Source organism: Platalea leucorodia (assembly GCF_965183815.1).
Source record: "Platalea leucorodia genome assembly, chromosome: 20".
Classification (NCBI taxonomy): domain Eukaryota; kingdom Metazoa; phylum Chordata; class Aves; order Pelecaniformes; family Threskiornithidae; genus Platalea; species Platalea leucorodia.
Window position 1 is genome coordinate 5287861 of NC_138842.1, and position 18456 is coordinate 5306316.

An 18456-nucleotide genomic window follows, 5' to 3' on the forward strand; every position below is an offset into this window, starting at 1 on the left:
CCGCCGCCTCCCGCCCTGGGGTGGGCTGCCCTGATGGCAGCACCTTTACCTTGATCTCAGACAGGCTGGCACCTCCGATCTTCACCTCTTGGCCGACCGCCTGGATCCGCACGACGCGTGGCCCGCTGGGAGGGGATCCGGGCTTCTTTTGGCTGATGTCCACCTCGATGAAGTCTGGTCTCTCCGGGCAGGTTTTGAGCAGCGTGTAGGAGTGCTCCAGCGGATAGGGGAAGGCGATGCCGTCAAATGTCTGCAGCACCTGGTTCTGTCCCACCAGACACAGGCTCTCCCGCTTGGGGTAGCAGCCCCGGTAGCCATTCTCAATGGCACAGACCTCTCCTTCAGGGCAGGTGGTGTTAAAGCACCTGGCCTCCCCGCCGTCCTCGCACTCGCACTCCACCGTGCAGTCCGCCGATGCCCAGAAAGACTCCCCAATGGCGTAATACCGGCCGTCCACATTGCAGCCACACTTCTGGATGGGGACGCAGCGGTCCCTGCTGAGGACGTGGCCCTCGTTGCACTCGCAGCCCTCGGTGCACGGGGAGGAGCAGGCCAGCGGGGCCGTGAGGTCCGAACACGTGGCGGGGCAGCTGCTGGTGCACACCGAGTAGCGGCTGAGCTCCGGACACCGCACGGCCGTCGCTGTGGGTGCAGAGGGAAGACAAACGGCAGGAGGACCATATTACGGCACGGTTTGGGGCCGATTACCTCTTTCCCATTGACCCACAACAGAGACAACACAGAGTGACCCGGGAGCCCCACCTGACAGTGGAACCGGCCCCTCCATTTCCCTCCCATGCCTCCCCCAGCCATTCCACTCGTGCAAGCCATAGCTTCTCCAAAAGAGCCCCAGAGCCATTGAGCCACCTGCAGCTCTTTCATGCCGCAAGAGAGGAAGGTGGGGCAAGAAGCGTGCCGTCAGCCAGTCTCCGTTCCAGTCCAGCCTCCGTCTCTCATCACGGCAGCCGACCGTCTGCAGAGCAGTGCGGAGTTCCCGCCTCGTGCCTGACTCGTGCCGCCCTTTCACTGGCACAAGAGTCGGATGCCGCGGAGAGGAGGGACCGATCGGCTCTCGCCCTGGATTTCTCCCCCCTCATCTCACATACTGCTGGGCACACAAGCAGACCCCTGAAATCGCTCCCCTCCTTCAGAGGGGAAGGCACCCGGCAGGAGCAGGCAAACACTTACCGCATCCCACCTGAGTGCGCCACTCTCCCACCGAGATGCCCAGGGCCTGGCACACCGTGGCGTACGCCTGGATGGCTTGGCACAGGCCGGTGCCGTTATCCCGCGCGCCGCAGAGGTCGTAGACGCAGCTGTGAACGAAGGCAGTGGGGTCCAGGACGGCGCCGCACTCCCACAGCGGCCCGCCGCTCTTGTTGATGAAGCCGCAGTATTCGGAGGTAAAATAGAGAGACTCGGTGGCGGCGTCGCAGAGGCTACAGTTCTCCAAGCAGCCAGGCGAGCATTTCCGCTCGGGGTGCGGCACTCGCCAGCTCTCGCCCAGGTCGGTCACGGACGCGGCCAACCTCCCGTCTGAGCGGAGGGCATCGTCCTCAGGGTCTCTATTGTAATTCCCGCACAGACCGCACGTGGCATTGATGTACGTGGCCGGAACGGACACGGAGGCGTAGTGTTGTCCGTCGTAGGTCACCAGCAGGCCGAAGTCAGTCTCCAGGGCTGTGGACAAGCCACTTTGGTAGACTTTTATTGCGCCTAGCTCCAGAGAGATGGGTAGGGACACCACCAAGTCATCTACCTGCGGGAATAACACCAGGCAACTGAGCCAGCGCACAAAATAGCAGAGCCTTCACACTGGGACACAGACGGGAGCCGTACAGCCCCGTTACGGGGTCTCAGGGTTAGGGACGTGTGCAGAAGGACAGCCGTCGGTAAGCCACGGGCATTTGCCGCCACGCCCGTCACCCGTGCCCATTCCCTGAGGGATGCGCGGGGCCCAGAAGTGCCGTCCTACGCTCCCCGGGCTGCCGTCGCGGTCTCGCCGCCGCCTCGGATGAGCGAACCCGGCAAGTTCTCCCCTTTCAGCGGGGCTCTTACCTTCGCTTTCCCAAAGCTGCCTTTGGGGAGGACGATCTTGTGCGAGTAGACCTCCACAAAAATATCCCTCAGCCAGGAGACGGAGGAGCCGCCTCGGTTCTCGTTCTTGGCCTCCACGTTGAAGTAGGGCAGCTGGGAGCCTGGCCAGCACTGCCTGGCGAGGAGGTAGGAGCAGGAACCCTGGAAGTGAAAGAGGAAGCCGTCGAAGGTGTGGTAATGTGGATCTCCGAACACCACGCAGGTGCTGCTCTCCACCGGCACGCACTGGAAGAACTTGGTCTTCGGCTCGCACGCTTCAAAGGGGCCGCAAGCCATCTCCTGGCAGAAGATCTCGTTGTTGAAGTCCAGGCAGCGGCACTTGGTAGTGCAGTTAGCATTGTTCCAGAAGATCTCCCCTCGACGGAGAAATTGTCCTAGAAAGACAGAAAGGGAAAAACCCACGCTACGTTACTTCTCTAAACAGAGGAACACGCTCTAACTGCACCGTGTCAGTCCTCGGAGGGGTCTGCCAGCCCTACGATCGAGACCACCGCCAAAGCGTCCTGCTACCGGGCTTCTCAGCTGCTTTCTTGGCGCAGACTCCTGGCAAGAGCCGCTCAGCAAAGCGCTGCCATCGCGAGCTTCGTTTTCAACATATGGTGCGTCCCCTTCGAGTCCTACCCATGCCACAAGTCCATGGGATGGTGCGAGTGCTGTCACGACTGCGGGGTCGGTGCCGCACCGCGCAGGCTGGCTAACTTGAAGGCTATTCCTTCCATTTTGGACACCCGCCGCCCTCGTTCTGCTTCAGTATTGCTGCATGCAAGAGCCATTTGCGCTCTTTTCTCCAAGAAAAAGTCCACTGGCAAAAAAAATGGCCTTCTGGAGGCCATTTTGAGTGCTGTCGCTGTACTCGCGCCGTCCTTCAGCTTTGTCGCCGTCTCCGTAATTCCTCCGTTGACATAACTTTGCCGGTCAAAGAGCGGCTCCGCCATCGGCGGCCCAGAGGCAATTCTCTCCCATTCAGAAAGCGCTCATAGCAGTTATGAAACCAAAGAGCTGTTGATAAGTAACTTCCACACCATACACCAGTGACGACAGGAAACGATGAGTGATCACACTGCAATAGACTGAGCAGACTTGTTACATGGCGGTACTGTAAAGGGAGTCAGGTTTGTCTGGTGAGAGACATGAGAGGCAGAGAGAAGACGGGAGAACAAGGGTGGCGAATACCCGTGAGAGTTTCCCTCTCCTCCATATGGCCGCTTTCACACTTCTCACGCGTGCGGCTTCTGCCGTGCGCGCCGCCTGAATTTACCTCTCCTAAACTTTTTGTTCGCTTCCCTGCCTCCTACAAAAAAAGCTGTCTTCCACTTCCATGCAACAAACAACATCTCCACTTAGCCAGGCCCACTGGCGAGGGCTCCCGCGCCAACAGCCCCGGTGCAGGGAATTTGGCACATGAGCGCCGTTAGGCACGGCAGGCCCCCTCGCCTCTGACGCCTCGTGCTGCACCTCCTCTTGCAGAGGGCAACCAGCTGTCCACCGTGAAACCTGAATCCAGTGGCGGGGCCTACCCATGCTGCTCTCGTCACCTGCAAAGCCAAGACTGGCTTTCAGCCCCTTTGCAAAGTCCAGCCTTTCTTCCTGGGGTCAGCGGCTGGAGGTGGCTGGAGCGGTTGGACCCAAAACCTCCGCTGGGCTTGCAAGAGCCTCGGGGTCTCGCGAGCTTTCTTTGGTACAGCCCTAAACCGGGACATAAAGAAGCCACGTGTCTCAGAGCGGTGACATGTCCAATGTCCATCGGCAACCGACAATTCTCTCTTGCTAGAAAGGCTCCCGCAGCACAGCAGACAGTCCCGACAGTTTTATTTGTAATGCAATAATCTCTCTGCAGCAGAGTCCCTGTGCAGTCGCTGTGTGCATTTATTAATCCCTTTCTATCCCCACACCGTCGGTGACACGTGTGCAGACACTGTAACTGGTACAGGGGCATGGCATTTGTCCTGCCCGGAAAACCTGCTATTCCTCCTGCAGAAACAAGGGAAACAGAACCATGCCAGCAGCTTTCCCAGTCTGGGGGCAAGAGGAAATCGCCGTCTGCGGGTCTTTCCCGTTGCCGCCACCAGCGTTGCAGAAAAGAATCCAGATGACGGCTCGGTGGCGCTCGATTCCTGTGAAACACTCGAGTCCCGTCCGCCCTTGACTTCGAGTTCGGGTTCTGCTTCTGGGCCGCAAGAAACGGAGGCTTACACCAACACCATGCTACTAAATCCCAGGAAGGAAAAAAACCTAACACAGATGACAGTTTTGCTCACTGATGGTTGAAAGCAACACCAAAAGCAGAGAAGATTCCTGAGTGTTTATGGGCCCCTCTCGGTTTTCTCTGAGCTGCCAAGTCAGGCTGTGTCCGCACTGAGAATTTGCAGCAAATACTCCTTGCGAGCCGGGTCCGGCCATCCCTGAGCGTCCCGACATCCCCCTGGGAGAGGCAACGCCAGCCGGGACAACGGGAGAACAATGGCTGACGATGGCTTCTTTGCATACACGGCCAAGGATGCTCTCCCACTGAACAAGACGTGCCAAACAATGACAAACCTCTCTGTCCACTCTTCAAGGCATTAGCCTTTAGCCTTGGGCAGACTGACAACGATCGCTGGAAGTTAGATGATGACTCTGCACTGCCTGCAGCAACTCAAGAAACGCGCACGGGGCCCAAACCCTGCTCGCCTGTTTCTGTCCCCTCAGCTGCAGCTCGAGGGAACGCCTTAGCAAAAAGACAAACCGCGCAGCAGGCCCGAGCAGTCAGGCGCTTCTCCACCAGCGTCCCAGCAGCGTCACCTTTTGCTACGCTGCACCCCAAAACTTGAAAAAAAAGCAATGCCGTTTCCCCCTTACCTCTCAGGCTGCAGCCGTTGGCCGGATCTATTTCTCTGCCATCTATTTTGAAAGCCCAGCGCCCGGGGACATTAACGTTGGTCGTTTCTTCGATATTGACTATGTCTGGGGTTCTGGAGCCTGGGATGCTAAAGAAGTTGGTGATATTTCCACCGTTGAAGCCAGCCTAAAACAGACAGAGAGCAACGTTCATCACACAACTTCGCTACGGGAAAGCGATGCTGCATTTCCACACTTCTCTGGCCCCCGTAATAACTTATGCGCATATCTTCTTTAGTTTCAAAGTCTCTTTTCAGGGATTTCAGTTTTCAGGTAATTTGGATGTAAGTGACAAGCTCAGCAGGTGCTACAAGCAGTATGGATGTATATTTACATATTTCTGTATGTTTATATACGTATGTATCTATGTCCATATAGATTACAGGTATACGTATTGAGTGGCCAATGAGAAGTGAGGAAGCGACAGAGGGAGGCTCCCCTTCCGCTGCTCCACCGATTCCCTCGCGCCAGTCCTGGAAGCTGCATCTGAGCCCTCCTGACCTACAGAAAAGCGCTGGGACCATCTAAGAGAAAGGGCTTGGTGCTAGAGCAGGACAGAAACCACCCACAGTCTTAGCACAGAGTAACATCGCCTAGTTTATACGGCTCCGCTTGGGTCCTCAAGGTGTGTGCGGTTGCTTAGGGGCAAACCCAAAGGCTGCATATCTGGGTCGCTTGTTAAACACAAGCCCTAAACCTGTGAACAGGCCCAATTTGTCTGCCTCCCAAACAGACTGGATGTCAAGGCACGATTGGGCATGGGGGAGCTCCAGAGCCCAGCAGATAAGTCAGCTTTAATACCTGCAGCCTTTGGGACATATCTAGGCAGGGAACCTCGTCCCCCTCGGGCAGATGGGCTGGCCGTGGCACCGCTGCTGACACCAAATTTTGGGGTGCTGTCCCACCGTGCCTGGCAGTGGGCTTGCAAGGCCAATGCTGGGGACGTTGAGGGACCGAGTGGCACGAGCAAGCTATGGGCAACCATCTGAGAGCTTGACAGAGATGGGGCTATGGGAGCGAGAGCCTCACCTGGGCCATCACCCCGCCGAGACCAGTCAGGGGGTCCCCTCCGCTGGCTGTCCCCGTGGTCCAGCTGATTTCGTGGTAGTTAAATAGGGCAAAAGACGACACTCCGTCTGTGATCAGGACAGCTTGGAAAGTGTTTACCTGTTGAAAACCATGAGCACATTCACAAGGGGATACCGCTTTTCTCAGTATCTCAGTTTCTGCCTGCCCCTTCTGTCACGTTCATCTCTGGCCCGTCGAGGCACGGAAGCCTCGCGGCGAAGAGCGGCAGAAACCAAACGAGACCCGAAATACGCTCGCCCTCGCTGCCACGACTCCGCCAGCTCCCACCCCCGCCGCTACGTCCACCTGTTAGGACGACAAGACCGTCTCCGATCCAATTTAACGCCAATAGATGGCAGCATGAGAATAAGCTCGTGGGGGAAAAAGCGATAGGCAGAATTTGGGTTGTTATGACCTGTTATCTTCCATTAGCCTATCTTAGCTTTATTCCTTGCCGTGTTATCTTACCCGCTTCCCTTCTGCATTCATATCCTACAATACCGTTAACGGTGGATTACATCCAAGTCAACCATGTGTATTATGCGCTTTGCTTCGCTGCCAAATCCCTTCGTACCTGCTCAATCCGCTGCTCGCGTTCTTTCTTTCACTTGAAATGACTCTGCATTTCCAGTCCCCCAAACTCCAGATACATTCACACGACTGCCAGCCCAGGCCCCATGCGAGAAGGGCGTGCTTTGCCAACCGACGAGGGCAGCATAGCCCCGAGCTCTTCCCTTTCACGGTTGCGCAGAGAGAGAGAAAAAGCCTCTTCCCTTGAAATATCCCCTTCTCTCCGTGCACATCCAGCGGCAGAGGTCACCACTGGGAGCTAACAATCAATCGCTTCTCTCAGATTTCTGCATTTTCCTGTCCTTCCCGTCCTTGCCCGTCCTAGATTGCTCTGCGCCGGGACCATGCCGTGATAAACGACTGCTCCTCCTGCCTCTGAGCGAGCAGGATTTCAGTGGAGGACAAAGCTTGGGCTGCCCCTCTTTTAATTATTCAAGACCAATGCTAGGATCCCAGCTACCTCAGCACTTGAAACTGTGAAGGAGACTACAGACACAAAAAGAATTATCAAGTCATATGGGAAAGCGCATCGATCGAATCATCTCACACTAGGAAGCGCTAGGTCTTTCCCTGCCAGCGAGAGCTGAGCTGCTTCGTGTTAACAACAGTTCACATGTGCTGCTGGACGAAGGGAAGACTCCAGAGCACCGAGGGGCAGGGGGTCACTTTGCACCACTTCGCATTCCCTTACAGCAAACCCAGTTGTTTGATTATTGGTGCTGAGGTGAGCAGCGACACCTGAAGATCGAGGAGGGGACCCCACGGCTGCACTCGCTACTCGTGTGCCACACGGGAAGTCACTTCCAAGGCGCGTTAGGCTCCTGCCATGAGAAATCTTGGAAACGGAGGCGAAGCAGCCTGTACGAGCTGTCAGGGAGAGCGAGAGGTGTGGGCAGAGCTGCCTCACGGCAGCTGCAAATGGCACAGTTCACACCGGGACAAGCAGGAGAGCAAGCTCACGGGAAGCCACCGTTTCCACTCCTGCATCCTTTCCCTGGGATTGCCTCCCACCTCCGGTTTCCTCTTCGCCTCCTCGGCACACTTGCTCACCTTTGCCAAGTCCTTCCCCATGACTGTGAGATCAGAAGGTGCTAAAACATAAAGGCAACATCACTTCGATAGCACCACAAGGGCTCTTCGATGGAGTAAAAAACCCCGCTCCGGCCAGGTGCCTCTTGGAGGGTGGCAGGAGCTGAGCTGGTACCAGGAGGATTTGGATGGCTGGTGCTCCTCATTAGGAGCACTTACATGAACCACAAACGTTTCCCTGTTTGGCACTCACGGCCAAACACCCATCAAGCACCCTAGCCATCTAACAAGGCTCTCGGAAACTGAACCCATTTGCTCGGGCGTCATCGAGAGACAGTAACTGCAGCATCCCCGAGGCCGCGTTTGCAAAATTGTTTTCTGCAGCTTTTCTGCATTGCGATGAATTTCCTGCTTAAGTTGCATTGTGCTATTCCGTGTGCCAACCCAGAGCCCTGGCCGCTATTGAACAGGAAGGCTGCTCTACAACAAAATAAATTGCATTGTGTTGCAAATGTAATTCTTCAGGCAATACACGAATCTCTATATGGCTTGCTGTCTGCAAATATATATATATGTATTTTTTTTTTCTGCAAGCGCTACCAGGACTGGCAAAAAATATGCATTAAATCTCGAGTCTCTCTAACAAATGGAAAAGAGCTGAACTGTTTATCAGAGCCAACTCCTCGAGACAGAAGAAGCCAGCTTTTGGCACTCACAGTATGCAGGCTAATCCTAAACAACCTTTTCCCCAAACAACAGCAGGGATCCCTCGCTGGCTATCTGCGCCCCAAGCTTCTGCTCAGGCCTTACCAGCAACAACGCCTGAAAAACATTGCATGCCCATCCTCTGAGATACAGCTCACACTTTTTTGGAAATACAACAGAGCTACTATGGCTGAGTCGCTGGTGTGACTCTCTGGTCAGTCTGGATCTGTCTCCCCATGCAGATGGGGCAGCTGTCATCGCAAAGATGCTATCAGTATTCCCTGAGGTTTTCCCCTTCCTAGCTCAATGTCCGCACAGGATTTCAGAGCGGCTGCTCAACCCTTTTCTACGAGATGCCCTCACCGCCCTCTCGGATTTGTGCTGCGGAGAGCACATTTCAGCCTCTGCCACAGAAAAAGCCATCACAGTTTGAAAGGAAAAGGTTTTTTTGCCAAATAAATACAAATTAAAACTCCCATTTTCTCTTTCCTGTCTCCAACTCCTCTGAGCGCGGGTTACTTCCATCATTTAATTTACCACAGATTCCTGAACTAGGGCCTTTTCTGCCAGAGCAGCCCTCCCTTCTCGCAGAGGCAAGGAGCAAATAACGACCTTAGCTTCGTTTCAAAGCTGCCGTGGCCTTGCAAGGCGAGCTCCGGGTGCAAAACCAAGCAGACTTGCATTGAAATCTGGGTAGATGTGAGCGGTGGGGAGGGAAGGGCAAGTGGCAAAACCCAGCCTCCAGAGGGTGACAAGGAGAAGAAGGGAGCATGGAGCAGAAGATTATGGCTGACCAGCTAGACAACGAAGGGCTTCCCATCCACCTCCACCACCCATTCTTTCTGTAACCCCGCTGCCTTGTGCTCTCTTTTCCCCTGTGTTAGGAAGCCCCGCTCCCTCTCCCTGGGGCTCAGTGCGGGACCAGTTTATCCTGGACCCCTGCAGTGGACAGACCTGATCCAGCACGGTGGGGTCAGCAGGAGGCTGCCCTCGAGTCCTGCTTCAGGACAAGAGGCAAGCGTATGCCCGCTTTGGCATGCCCCTTATTCTCTGCTCCATCCCTGGGCACCGCTCACCATGTCACAGCCTCGGGAAAAGCCTGCTCTACGCGCACGCACCTCAGCACGCTAAGATGCCCCGCACGCAGTCAGGCCGCTGTCGGTACCTGGCCAGCTGCTACAGGGTACTTCTGGGACTCGCCCAACACCCTGGCCCCGTTACTGCCACGATAACGTGCCTTCAAACCGAATCGCTCCTTACAAACCGACTGCGCAGGAGCAGGAAGGACATTCGAGTGGTTTATATCAAACAGAGCTACTGTTCGATGCCGAAACTTTAGCTCCTTTATAAAGACCTTTCGTCCGAGGTGCCTGTAGCCCTCGCACAAATAGCTCTGTTTTGTCACTGCGGCAGCACAGGTGAAGCGAAGGTTGCGTATCACGGCACAAAAGAAAAACGAAATCTGCATTTGTATCTAACAAAAACTAGCCACACTATGATCGAGCCGAAAACTCCTAACTGGCATCGGAGCCTTGTCTAAGCACATTGCCTACGAACACCAAAAAGAGGCGATGCTTTCCCTGGAGATCTAAGAGCAGGGAGCGAGGCTCGTATGGCTCCCGCAGGAGACAACGAAAGGACCGTGGTGCTCCTCTGCCCGAAAGGGAACTGAGGAGTGAGAAGACAAAGTGACTCACTCAATTTTACGCACAAAGGCCAGAACAGTTATACATATACAGGCATATACTCGGCCATCAAACACCACCCGTCAAGACGCACAGCTGATCGCTCTTACCGGAGTCGTGCTGCTTCCTCCGTAGAAAGTGACTTCCTCCCAGGTGACGATGAAGATCCAGATGGCAGAGAAAGAGGACATGTCTTTGAAGTACTTGCGGATGTCTTTGGAGGCTCTCCTCAGCAGCTCGGGGTCCGTGCTCTCCCTGTAGTAGATTTCTCCCCGGATGCCGTTGTGCACGTCCGCCCAGAAGGGCGCGACGAAGGCCCGTCCGTCCGTCAGGGGGAAGGCTTCCGGTGTGAATTGGCTGACGAGCGCGTTGAAGGAGATCACGCCGTTGTTGTTGACCTGCACAAAGAGACCCGCTTTGGTTAGAGCAAGCCTTTGCAGGTAGCAGAAAGCTGCTGGTTTATCGGAAAATGTGGGGTGAGCAACTTTTGGCAGAAGGTGGCTTATAATCATAACACCTGGTGAAACAGCCTGACCATCTAGGCAGAGATGCAACTTTATCCTACCAGTGGTGGCCAAAGGCTGAGTGCAGGAAGCCCCAAGCAGGACAAAACCCTGAAAAGTCTGCAAAACCGGGCTCCTATGGGACACCGCAGGAGAGGCACCCGTCAGAGCGGGATGGCACCCAGCTCGGCAGGGACCCTGCCTTGGGGCCCCAGGTTTACCCAGCCGTTGGAGAGCAGCTCTGCAGCTCGGAGAGACCCAGTCGTACGACATGGGTGGCTGCACGGCACGAGGGGTCCTGGGCAAAAGGGCTAAAGCATCGGGCCCTCTGCCTTGGGCTTTGTCATCTGCGACAGATCCTGGGGCTCCCCAAGAGCAGCGTGACGCATGGTGCCAAGGGCAGCTTCCCCAGAGTCTGCTGAAGATGCTCCCAAAAACAACAATTATTTTTGCCAAGTGTGGAGAACAAGTCGCCCTGCTGTCCCAGATACTGAAATCTCCTACCACACAAGGATTCGAAACCCCCTTGGGATTACTGCTTTCCCGGTACTGCAATGTACAAATACGAGCCGGTCAGGCAGGGGAACAACTGAGTCTTTGCCTCTCTTCTGAGCCTGTGGGACTGGCAGGTTTATATCCCGCTTTGGACCAGGCATACCCGCAGAGACCAGCTCGCCACAAAACATGGACCCCCTTGGGATCTGGCATGCGGTCACGCTGACTTGGGCCCCCGTCTAAGGCACTGTTTTGATGCGCTCAGGTGAACCCTCTCTTAGCCCAGCCCGCAGGAGCCGGTGTCCCCTTCACCAGGCTTTTGCTGTGCCATCATCTGAGAAGGGCAGCAGCCTGTCCTTGTCTCGGGCACCTACATATGGGCCCAAACAGTTGCCCTTTTATTTTCCCCTGCCGGTCTCTGCATGTTCTTGTTTCTTGTCATGTAACAGGAATAATGTTCCTTCTGTCAGGGCCTTAGCTTTGCTGTACTATTTAATCACCTACAAAGACAATTTATTGCCTTTTATATTCCTTCCCCATGAACATTAGCCCATTAAATATACCTTTGACTTTCTTAATCATAAAACCTATCAGTTCATGAAATCTAAGAACTTGTCAGGTAGGTGCTAATAAATCTTCTGATTCCTGACGACGGGGAGAGTGCATTTAAAATGCGGCCGCTAATGGCAGGGAAAAGAATAAAGGGAAGGTCTGCTGCTCCACTTACATAAACGCTTCTGTACGGGGCTCCAAAAAACATGAATGGAACAGAGATCTTGATTTCGGGAGAGCTTCCATCGTCAACTTTGGGCGTTTTCGTGTCGTTCTGCCAGAACGGGTACAGACTCGCCGTGGCGTGAGCTGCAAGGAGAGGGAGGAGAGAGTCCTTACAGCAATGTCAGGACCATTCCTGACTTCAGAGAGGCCACGGCAGGGGCCCCAGGTTTGCCTATCACCAAAAGTTGACCTCCTGTGAAGAGCAAAATCGCTGCCTTGCCCTTACCTGGCAAAAGTAAGTCTCCTGCTAAAAGGCACTGCTGGTGAACATAATTGTCTCTCCTAAAAATATTTCAGAAGACGGTTACATGTTTCAACACAAGCCTGCCACTTTTTACCAGACTAAAATCCATTTTCCATCGGCTTGAGCCGTGAGTGGGCACTTCTGGCCCTAAAGAACATGTCCTTCCAGCCCCTGCTGTCATCTCATCCCCCGTTTCTTCCAGTTAGCTACTGGTGTGGCTCCTCACAGAGCAAATGGGGACTTTGCTGGGTTTTCTTCCCCCTCCTCCCCTCTTTGAGGTAGAAAAGCAGCGCCCTGTCCTCGCGACATTCAATCTTGGCCGACATGAGCCACCGGGCTCTGAACAATCCCGGCTCTGTTCGCCCGGATTCAGGACATGCTTTTATTTCCTAGGCTCTACCCTGCACTGTTCGGGGGGCCCCCAGCCAAGGACAGCTTACTCTGCACCCCGCCAATATGGATGCAGGAAGGGCTCCCAGTGTTGCCCAAGACAGGGGATGCTTTCTCCTAGCCACCCTGAGGATGCTCCCTGCTCAAAACTGCCTGGGAGCAGAGGGGGTTGCCAGCTGACCCCTCTTCACAGGCTCAACTGGTCCAGCTTTCCTCAGGGAGAAAGGAGACAAGGGGAAGCCTGGCCTAACCCTGCTGGTGTCCTGACTTCTTAAGGCACACGTGTGGCCCGAGTGCCCTGCCGGACATAAAGGGAGGCGGCGCGTGATGGTGTCCGAGCCACAAGCCTGGTTTCACAGATATATCCAAAGAGCCGCACAAGGACTCCTGGCTGCCAGGTAGTAAAACAAGTTGTTTCACAGCTGTTACGCACCTGACGAGTTATTACAGCTGAGGCACAGCTATGAGACATGGATTTTACTTCTTTTTTAAATAGGAAACTCAGCAAAAACTTCTCAATGCCAGCTTCTTTAGCACTACTACTGTGACACTACCTTACCTTTGCACGCATCATATCATCTAGCCAAGCAGCCCAGCGGGACCCGCCGATCGTGATTTTTGCCCCAGTGGCATTTCCCACAGGTGAACCGGTGGCCTCATTTCCCACATAAGGAAAGAGAGTCACAGCTTCTGCTTGAGCTGTCCTCAGCCTGACGGCAACTCAGCAGCTGACCAGGGAAACGGCTTCCAGATTGCCCGACTCCCCAGCTCTAGGCTCCCTTGCTAGAAGTCCTCGAGCTGGCCACACATCTGTGTGCCATGCACCACACATCTGCCACATTACCAAATTACAGTGGCTTTTTCCTGCCCATACCAGCTCCGCTTGCCCTTCTTCGAATTGAAACATGACAAAGATTAATTACCCTATGAGGCTAGGGAGCTGCTCCTGTGCTTTTCAACATCATAGAAAACCATGGCTCAGAGGGGGTCGCCGGCTGCCAGCTGGTCTCACCTCCTGCCCAAAGCAGGGCTGACCCCTGAGCAGGTCAGAGCAGGTTGCTCGGGGCCTCATCCAGCCCAGACGTGAATACCACCTCTTCACAAAAAACAAAACGCACTATGAAAACCAGGGTGTGAGCGCAGGGACAGGCTTTTTGCCACGGGCTGCAGCTCTGTCACCCCACCACAGGTACCTCCACGTCTGCTGTCAGATGTCCTCTGCAAGCACCCCAGGGGAACCTCACCACCCGCAAACCGTGACATTTGGCTATTGCTCACCCCATTTGCCCTTTACTGGATGTAGGTTGGTCAGCCTGCTCAGCAGTCCTAACACCAGAAATGTTTCAAACTCCCCTTTCGTAGCGACTGGCAAGACCATCGCAACCTCTGGAATGCCCCATGTGCACACACACAGCCATATAGACGATATACGCATGCGTACGTAAAACGCTCACCGAGCTCAACAGCTTCTGTGGCCCGTGTATCCTACCGGCTTTGGCAGCTTGGTATTGAGTGCGGCGTGCCAGCTCCTCGTTCAATGTAAACCATCATCGCTTCATTGCTCTCAATGAAGCAAGGGCCATTTGCACAGGCTGCCGATCCATCTCCCGCGATGCAAACTGTCACTTGCGCAAAATTGGCACCTGTGCTTACCCACAAAGGCGCACCAATCTCCCCACTTAGCACTCACCCTTAAAACTGGCGGTCCCTCCCTCCCCATTGGAAATAAGTAGTTCACCCCGGTTCTTGCCCTTGCTCCAGCCAAGGGGCTGCGTGTGTTTTCCAAGCCCTCTGGTAATTCTGGGGTCTCTGGGCACAGCGCTGCTCCAAGGTGACCGCTTTCCCAGCACAGCTGACGAGCATCAGCGCCCGAGCGGGAGATACTCACCTTGCTGCCGCGCAGTCATCACCAAAAGGGCCACCCAGGTTCCGAGAAACGATCGCTTGTTCATCCTACAGAAAGGAAAGACACATGGACACGCATCACATCGGTAGGAAACTGCATCCTTGAGCAAACCCCAGGTGACGCTGAGCGCTGTCGCTTCCCGAAGCTGCTCAACCCCTGCTGACACGCGGAGGTTTCAGAGATGGAGGTCCCTCATCCGCCAGGCAGACCCGAAGCGCCCACTCCGTTAAGTGGCGTAATGAGAATTCCCCGGAGATAACAGCAAAGTGCCCTGCAGGTACTGTCAAAGTAAGCCCATAACCACACAGAAGACCTGCTGCTAATTTCACACAGCGTTTGGAAGTTGTAAACAGCCCTGCCTCTCCGTGGGCCGTCTATTGTCCCGATAGTTCAAAAGCAATTCCTCCTTGATGTGCTTAGCATCAGGACGCTTCTGCCTGACTTCAAGGGGAACTGCTTCGCACCGCTCCGAACGCGAGAGCCGATGCCGAGCTGCGGTGTGCTCTCATAGTTAAGGGGCTTCAGACACCGCTTCGACTAATCCTTTGCACTGGCTGCGAACCCAACGATCGCTTACTGGTTTTGATGAGTGTGGAAGAAGCACAAACATTTACACAGCTGGGCAACTCCTTGCTGTACAGGAATCGATGTTAGAGAGAGAAGCAGATACGGGCCTGGGAAACTGAAAGCGAAATCCTGTGCCAGCTTTAATTCCTTCTGTGCCTAATGCAATTTGTTACTCATTATTAATCCAATAGAAAGTATCGCTAAAACACCTGCTTTGATTTCTTCGCCTGTCGCTTCTGGTCATTACACACAGGCACGGCTCACGTAGAGCTCCCGGGAAGGTATCGTGCGCTCCCAGCCTGCGTGCGCCCGCCGGAGGAGTACGCGATCAGCTTCAGACGCAAACTATATCTATGCGTTACATATAGCCTTAGTGTCAATACCAGCCTCTCTACCTTCTCAGCTTTATACATCCCATGCATTTCAGTTGCATGGCCGCAGTGGCTACGAAACCCAGCATCTCTTCATGTTCTCCCTATAGATCTGTGTCTATAGCGTACGAGGACCAACAGATCCAACTCCTTCTAAGTATACCCACACGCATGCATAATGCATAGAGCGCAGGACTACAGTGGGGAACACGCCATCGTCTGTCCCACCTCACTTCCACTTTAATCCCATTACGGGGAGCTCGGAAAGTGCAAAACCCGGTGGAAGGAAAGTTCACCGCTCCTCAGAGTGCCACTCGTATCAGCGCTGCCCACAGCCTGCTTCCAGCAACTGTGGTCTCCATTGAGCAAAATTCATTCCACCAAGGAAAAGTTTTACCACATTCCCTATCTTGGAAAGATGCAAGGAGGACAACAGAATTTTATATACATCATAAATCTGAGTCGCTGTGGCTTCATTAGCAGAGGCCAGGCAGACAATGACTAGTGGAGACTATGGCAGTCCAAAACCAAGACTGATACCAGCACCACTTGGGACACAGGACAGACAATAAAGAATACATTACTTCACATATCACATTCACAATTTTTTAGGTATGGAAAAAAATTTACCAACCTGTTTCGTAGACTAGAGGAGCAATCGGGTCTGAAATTTTAGACCGATCTTGGTAGACCAGGGAGAAATCCTATGTCAATGGAGAACGCATGCCGGTCCTCCTTTGCCAATTATTGCTGATGACTGAAACGACGTCTCAGTCCCCTTGCTTTCGCAATTGAAAAGTCTGTTTCCTTCAGTGCTGTTCCAGGGCTGCAGGAGTGTTGAGTTGCAATCACAACTGTTGCCTCTATTGATAACCAGCAAGCTAATCTGGAGATCAGACTCTGGCCTGGAGAGGGAGAGAAGCCTCTTTCTTCCCCAAAAGCTCACCCCCTTCAGGTGGATTCAGATGGAAATGTCAGCGAGCTGGAGCTGGGCTCGTGGCTGTGCTGCTCAGCATCGCTTTTCGCTGAAGGGAAAAAAAAAAAAAAAAGCCAGCTCAAAAGAATTGAGCCCCTTCCTCCTTTGTCTAAGTGAAAAAAAAGCCCCATCTATATAATGTTACAGGATTAGCATTAAAGAGTACTAGGCTTAAAGCACCGTTCAAAGGCAGTGCCCAAAAGTTTGCAGGGAGTAACTTTTCCATCCGAGTCGTGCTTTAGTTTCTGTAACGCGACTTACTTCTGCTTTTACAGGTGAAAGAGGAAAAACTTACCCAGTGCAGCACGCGCTCTCCAAATCCGCTGGAGAGGGTTTCACTGCTGTTCCCCTTCCACCCTCTCTGGAAGGACTGACGAGCGTTTTTACTCAAGCCGGCGAGGCGTTTCACTGGCGGACTGCTGTGAGCATTATTACTGTTTTCACTCATACAACCTGCAATTTCCACAGGGATTCTCCCTGCCTCTGGTGCCTGGGCTGCACAGCACACCTGCAAGTGCCCGCAGCAGCCGGGGAAGTTTGCCGCTGAGGTCCTCTCTGGGCACTATCCCCCTTCTCTTCCAGGCGCCCACAGCCCAGCCTTTATCTCCATCTCCATCCCTGCCCTCCACCTCTAACGACAGCATGTCTCTGCAAGCCCGGGGGCTTTGCTAGATACACAACTACCTTGAGGGACATAACTGGCCACCTGAGCTGAGCAAGTACGAGGGATGCTTATTGTTCCTCGGCACTCGGCGGTGAGTGTTTCCACCCGTGTTGATCGGGAGGCTCTCGCACACCCTCGCTGATGGTGTGCTGGACCACCGCTAGCCCCGGAGAGCGGTACCTGCTGAAGGTTTGCAAGCTGTAAGCTTCAAACTGCATGACAGGGACCACGCTCTTCATCTGAGCCCGATCTGTAGCCCGAGAGATCTCTGCTTTAATTTTGTTCACGTCAATGTTGGATGAGAGAGGAAGAGAGGCAGAATAGTGGCCAAGGGGTGAAGGCTGCCGTCTGCAGAACCCTGTTGGCGAGCTGACTTTTACAGCCTGCATTTAGGCTCCGTTAAGGCAGGCGGTGCTCCAACCCCACCAGTCCATCGTGGGAAAACAGCCATGTTCTCACGGACATAACCACACAGCACAACGTTGGCAGAAGAAGGATTTTCCCTGCTGACTTTCTGGGTGGGGGCCTTCTACTGCCTGTTTTACCTGCTAGGAGGTAGGTATCCCTCCTGCGCTCCCCACCCTTCATCAGGAACGGAGCGGGGACGGGAATGCCAGCAGCCAAGCCCGAAGCACCTAGAAGCCCAGACTTTTTTCCCAGGACCCTGGGTGCTCCTAGAAGTCCGTTTAGTAAGTTCACTCCCAAAGTGCCATATCTTACCTCAGCAGTTTCTTTTAGTACCTCAGGGAACCAGGCAGTACACCGCCTCCACAGCGAATCCCAGAGTTTGCTTTCTCTTCATCTTCCAAGCATGGCCTTGCTAGCAGGAAGCTTTCTTCTTCTTTTTAAGTTATTTTTTCCCTTTTCTAAACCAACAACTACTTTAGGAGGGCAAGGGGATTATTATAAAGTACTGGCTGATATTCCAGGGGCAGATTACTTCCAGCCTGCCACTCCACGTTCCCTGGCTCTTCCTTTCCCTCCCATACAAATTTTAAACATTACCAGCCACAGGAAAATCAATTGACTCTTCTCTGTTTTGTAAGACAGAGAAAACTGGTGAAAGTAGGTTTCCCTCTGCTCCTTTGGCAGTTTGATATTCTGGTCCTGTTTGTCCTGGGCAAGTCTACACTTACAAAGTTTGATTAGGTTTCACTGTCTCTTTGGGGAAGACTTTGTCTTCTAGGCTATTTTCTGTTGGCAGGGGATGCTCCCATCATGCAGTGCTGAGCACATCAGAGCCGAACAACCGACCACTTTTTTTTTTTTTTTTTTTCCCTTCTAACAGAAAGCTTCCTTCCCATGCCCGACCTCAGGAAAAAACAAGCATTAAAAGATGAGACAAGGTCTCCGTCTGCCTGAGCTCGGCAGAGCAACCGCAGGCAGCGCCTTGTTGCATTCCCACTTCAGGGACCCAGCCCTGGAAGGACGCCCTGGCGAGGGGTCTGCCCAGGAGCTGCGTCCCATCCGGAGGGGCACCTCCCTCCTCCTGCTTCTCCCCAGGGGCGTTCGGTGCAGGCCAGTGTGGGCTA

The 18456-nt window shown here is 54.0% G+C and overlaps 1 protein-coding gene across 1 annotated transcript in view; it reads right to left on the bottom strand.

Moving 5' to 3' along the window:
* Positions 1-16708, bottom strand: part of TECTA (tectorin alpha) — a gene marked incomplete at its 5' end in the record, with an annotated part of 29019 nt that extends 12311 nt beyond the window's left edge. Inside the window, 10 exons of the mRNA XM_082330529.1 lie at positions 50-642; positions 1189-1759; positions 2059-2471; positions 4936-5101; positions 6004-6141; positions 10142-10429; positions 11757-11890; positions 12033-12088; positions 14329-14393; positions 16556-16708. Of these exons, the coding sequence (XP_082186655.1) occupies positions 50-642; positions 1189-1759; positions 2059-2471; positions 4936-5101; positions 6004-6141; positions 10142-10429; positions 11757-11890; positions 12033-12088; positions 14329-14393; positions 16556-16708 (2577 nt within the window). The remainder of the gene's footprint in view (positions 1-49; positions 643-1188; positions 1760-2058; positions 2472-4935; positions 5102-6003; positions 6142-10141; positions 10430-11756; positions 11891-12032; positions 12089-14328; positions 14394-16555) is intronic.
* Positions 16709-18456: the final 1748 nt, after the last annotated feature.